General features: G+C 53.2%; 1 protein-coding gene across 2 annotated transcripts in view; it reads left to right on the top strand.

Annotated features, from left to right (window-relative positions):
- intu (inturned planar cell polarity protein) overlaps positions 1 to 5,236 on the top strand; it is a 15,385-nt gene that overhangs the window by 5,298 nt on the left and 4,851 nt on the right. Inside the window, exons 4-8 of one of the 2 annotated variants that reach the window (XM_084487266.1) lie at positions 962 to 1,225; positions 3,733 to 3,851; positions 4,222 to 4,311; positions 4,578 to 4,655; positions 5,131 to 5,236. The exon at positions 5,131 to 5,236 is cut by the window's right edge and continues 108 nt beyond it. In XM_084487266.1, coding sequence (XP_084343392.1) covers positions 962 to 1,225; positions 3,733 to 3,851; positions 4,222 to 4,311; positions 4,578 to 4,655; positions 5,131 to 5,236 — 657 coding nt within the window. The remainder of the gene's footprint in view (positions 1 to 961; positions 1,226 to 3,732; positions 3,852 to 4,221; positions 4,312 to 4,577; positions 4,656 to 5,130) is intronic. The other variant, XM_084487267.1, reaches the window with a different exon arrangement.

The raw sequence follows: 5,236 nt of genomic DNA, 5'->3' as shown, positions 1-5,236 counted from the left end.
GCTGCTGCCGCCGCCGCCGCGGCGACCGTTCACGGCTCTCTGCAGACGTCAGAGTCTTGTTTTTTCTCGGGGTGCTTTTTTTTCTCACCGCTCTGTTGTTCTCCGTCCTCCCTCTGTGCTACACGCCCTCCTCCCCGCTTTCCCTTTCGTTTCTCTCTCTCTCTCTCTCTGTTTTCTCTTTCTTTGGAGAAAAGCGTCCGGGTTTTTGGGTTTTAAAAGCAGAAGCGTAAGAGTAAAACAAGGTCAATATACAGCATATAAAAAAAAAAAAATGACGCAGTGTGTGATACGCTCTCTCGTTAGAGGGCTGGAGGCCGTTAGCGCTCTCAGACGTTCTGCTCCAACAACTCAACATAACAGGTCGATACACGGGTACTAACATAAGAGTTTAACATATAGGGTTATGTTGAACGATATTAACATAACTGATTAATTTAAACTAACACAGAGCGGAGGAAAGGATGCACCTGTCCTCCTCCGCCTCCGGTTTTAAAAGGTGGAGGAGGACAGGTGTGTGTGTGTGTGTGTGTGTGTGTGTGTGTGTGTGTGTGTGTGTGTGTGTGTGTGTGTGTGTGTGTGTGTGTGTGTGTGTGTGTGTGTGTGTGTGTGTGTGTGTGTGGCATCAAAGCTGAAGGTGTGGTCACTGGAGACACGGGGGCGGGGGACACCGTACACGGCGCTACGTCAGGCCGTTCTCAAACACACACAGAATAAATCAAAGCTATTGGCCGGTGGTGGAGGTGTGCCTGTAATCAAAGTTGAAATGATGATCCCACTTTACGGCGTCAGCCAATCAGAGGTCATGCCCGCAATAGCACGCGTCTCACCAAGTCATGGAATCAACCGAACGCAAAAACAAACCCACCAGTGGAACTCAATCTCTGTCTCCCCCCCCCCCTCCCCCAACCCTACCCTCCCCTGTCCCTGATCTACCTCCACCCCCCCCCCCCCCCCCCGCCAGGTGAGGCTGACCCTGGAGACGTCGGTCCCAGCCGAGGGGCCCCCGCCCCCGCCGACCCAGGGGCCCCCAACGGCGGAGGCGACGGCGACGGCGGTGATGGGGGCCCCCCAGCCACGAGCCAAGGCGGGCCCCCAGCCTGTCAGCCAGCTGGTGCGGCTGCTGTGGGGGGAGGACACGGCGGAGCTCCAGATGGCCCTGGGTCACGTCCCCCACGTGGCCATGTACCTGTCCCTGCAGCTGGACTCGGAGAGCCTGCAGGAGGAGGTGGGTGGGTGTGGTCCTCCGGTGGAGAGTCGGTTGGTCTGTGTGGGTGGGTGGGCGGCGGTAGCTCAGGAGGTAGAGCAGGGGGGTTGGCTGGTAACCGCAAGGTTGCTGGTTCGATTTCCCCCACGGTGTGGAGGTGTCCCCTGAGCGAGACGCCCTCACCCCCGACTGCTCCCGACCAGCTGGCCATCGTCGCCTTTGCACGGTTGGCTCCGCCGTCGGTGTGTGAATGTCAGGCGATGTTGTAAAGCGCTTTGGATGAAAGTGCGGTCCGTTTGCCATTTACCACGTGCCGTACGCGAGTTGCTTGGTGTCTCAGAGTCGACCAAACGGAGAGTTGTCGTGGGAGAGCTGTGAGTGAGAGAGGAGACAAAGGGAGAGGTGCGTCATGGGGCCTGCGTGTTTTAAACCAGAACGCTGCCGCCACGCCCAGATTCCATAGCGGATCACTGGCGCCAAAACTACGTTGGTACCTTTTTAACTTCTCTCCACGCTTGTGTCCTGATTGGAAAAAAACCGCCACGATGCTTCGTTGACACAAACTGTTTAAAGGCACTTTGCGTGTCGGTTTTATGCGGTTTTATTCTCGTGGCCACGTTTGGAGCGCTGAACTTTTGTTCCTCACAGCCTTGTGGAGCGTACCCCCCGACTCTGGAGCCTTTCTGGGGTCCTAAGGCATGGATGTTGGCGGCCAATCCCCCGGCTCTAAAACCAACCTTTTATTGGAATGATCGCAGAGACATGTGTTACATTAGTCTCTGACAAACTAAGTCGCACTGCGTCCATTCCTTTCATTTCTGTGGGCGATTGACCGTTAAAAAAAAAACACAATTTCAGTTGTGTGGAGGAAATCCCAAGCCTAGGGGTAATAACTCCCTGTCTCTCTTTCCACGTCTGTTTTCTGTCCGATGGGGGACGTTAGACAAACAGGATTCTGACCCTTGTTTGTAGAACTACTGTTCCGGACGGTTTGCCTGCGGGCGAACCTAACCGAAACCAGACAGAATGAGAAAACTGAGTTACGGACATTGTGTATATAAAGACGTTAACTTAATTTCTGGTAACAAGAAGGAACAGATAGGACTGTTCAGCCTGGATGCCAAATGTATGGGGAAAAACAAGATGGAAGTATTTTGGAGGCTCTTATACGTGGGCGTGTATGGTGTGTATGAACATATATTTATCCTTCCCTTAGGGTGGGACGCAGTTGAAGAGGTCAGCTCTCTCTCTCTCTCTCTCTCTCTCTATTTGGCTCTCGCTCTCTATTTGGCTCTTGCTCTGTTTAGTAGTAAAGTGCTCACCCCAGGTTGTGTAAGTGTGTGTGTGTGTGTGTGCGAGCGTGTGTGTGTGTGTGCGTGTCCACACTCCGCAGGGAGCCAGCGGTACGCACTCCCGCTGGGATCACGTGTGTACGTGCGTCGACTGAACTCAAGTACAGGGTTGCTTGTTTTCTTTTGAGGGTTTGCGCTCTGTGACTCTGTGGCTGCACTCACCCTGTGTTCTGGAAGCCTTCCTTTGCCCCCCCCCCCCCTACCCCCCCCCCCCTCCTCCGGCCGGAGCAGTGGATGGAGTCTGGCTTCTCCGGAACCGCATTAGTCTCTAAAATGACAGTCTGGGGCTGCACGCCATGCAAAGGGCTTTTGATTCGTTTCAAAATGTCCTCACCCCCACCCCCCCTGCCCCCCCCCCACCCGTGATTGCAGGGTTGAGGGAAACCCGAGAGCGTTGGCGGAGGTATTCTGGAGTTTAAACCGTCCCCTCTTCTCTTTCTGTAGTTTGTGTGGTGTTGGTATTTTATTTTTTTGGACCACAAACACCACGTCGCAGGAGGCAAAGGGGGCAGTGGAGTTGGTTTTCTTGTGCCCCTGTGGCCTTGAGGGGGGTTAAAACATGTCGGTGGCCCCTGGAGGTGAACGTCTTCCACATCAGGGTGGTGGTGGTGGTGGTGGTGGGGTCGTGGTCGTTTGTTCAGGTTGCCATGGCGAGGTGAAGACTTTGACACAGTGGCTCTTGGCTGTCCTCACGCCAGCGGCCTTTAAAGCCCCACTGCATGCTGGGAAGAATGCTAATACTGCGGAAAAAATGCACCCAGCGTGACCAGAGCGTCCGCTGTGTTTCAATGTGCCACTGTTTCTATTCCCTTTGAGGACGCGGTGTTTGAAAATTACTTTCCACTTTCTTTGTGGAAGTGTCATTCACTTATGTTTGCAGTTCACAGTGGTGTGTGTGTGTGTGTGTGTGTGTGTGTGTGTGTGTGTGTGTGTGTGTGTGTGTGTGTGTGTGTGTGTGTGTGTGTGTGTGTGTGTGTGTGTGTGTGTGTGTGTGTGTGTGTGTGTGTACTTCACAACAATGTGTTTATAGCTGGGGACCCGAGGATGTGCAGTGTCGACTTATATGTACACAGTACACTACACAAAAAATTTGTTAATTTTTAATGTTAATTTTTTAATTTTTTTGTTAATAAAAAAAATTAAGTTAGGTGTGTGTGTGTTTGTGTGCGTGCGCAGCAGGAGATCCTGTACCAGTACCCCGTGTCGGAGGCGTCCAGCCAGCTGAAGGGGGTCCGGGGGGTCTTCCTCACGCTGTGTGACATGCTGGAGAACGTCACGGGGGGACACATCGTCAGGTAGCCCCTCATGTCACCATCATCTGTACCAGAGAGTGTGGGTCTGTGTGGAGCCTGTGATGACGGCTCTGTGGACAGGGGCCGGGGGCAGTGATGCCTCTGCGGTGCTTGTAAAAGACAAACAATGCTTTCTTAAACACGGGAAACGATTCAAAAAGAACTTATCGCCAACAATAATCATACAAACCAGTTTAAGGGAACAACTACTTGAAAATAATAATAATAATAAATGTAGGCCTATGCGGCAGTCGTAAAAGCCGAACAATGAACCTATGGTGCTCTTAGACGTTTGGAAACAATTCAAAGAGACAAAATCTCTATTCTAATTCCAATAATAACCACAACACCTCTCCTCCTCCTCCTCCTCCAGTTCCTCTCTGCTGCTGGGGAGGCATCTGGTGCACGTGGGCTACTGGAAGGAGGGCAGCAGGCTGCTGGTCCTGGGACTACCTGCCGAGAGGTAGACACACACACACACACACACACACACACACACACACACACACACACACACACACACACACACACACACACACACACACACACACACACACACACACACACACACACACACACACACACACCTCGCCCGATATGTTCCTCTTGCGCTCGCTATGATCACATATGAACACAAGTCGCTATGGAGTCCCACACTAACCAGTGTGTGTGGCTGGGTGGCTTTGACGACGTTGACCCAGTGTGTATGCCATGTGACCCCCCCCCCAGCGTGCCCCTGCTCTACCTGCAGACGGTGCTGGGCGGCGTGGTGCGGACCCTCCAGGTGATGTACGGCTCTCTGGACAGGTGGGTGGGCGGGCCGCGGCTCGGACCGACAGGGACGGGTCCTTCCGTAGCGGGGTTCACTCTCTCGTATTTCTGTGTATTTTTAGTGAAGACACGACGACGACCGTGTAGATGTTGGTGTATTTATTATCACCAGCCTGCATCTTCTCGTTCACAGTCAGGAAACGGAGAGAGCGCAAACTAACGCAAATTTCCGTTAGTTTGGCCACTCTGCTCCTTCAAAATAAGAGACCTCTCCATATCGAGTAATGTAACTCAAAACAAGGCTCTCTGCTTGCAATCTAGAGCAACAACATCACACTGCTACACATCACTGTGGTGCAGGCGGTAACACAGTCGCTCATTCTGGTGCACAGCTGCTTGGTCTCCCCGTAGACGTTAGCGTTTTTAATGTTTATTTTTAAATTAAAAAGATCTGTAATATTAATTTGGCGTGTGTGTGTGTGTGTGCGCGCGCCCCCCCCCCCCCCTCCAGTGCGTTCTGCCGGGCGGACCAGGCCCCCCGTCTGGACCACTTCTTCTGCCTGTTCTTCCAGCAGCTCCTCCAGCCGTCCCGACTGACGGACGGCGGCGGGCCCCCG

This window comes from Micromesistius poutassou (assembly GCF_964030765.1).
Source record: "Micromesistius poutassou genome assembly, chromosome: 23".
Taxonomy (NCBI): Eukaryota; Metazoa; Chordata; class Actinopteri; order Gadiformes; family Gadidae; genus Micromesistius; species Micromesistius poutassou.
This window is presented reverse-complemented; position numbering and strand designations above follow the sequence as displayed.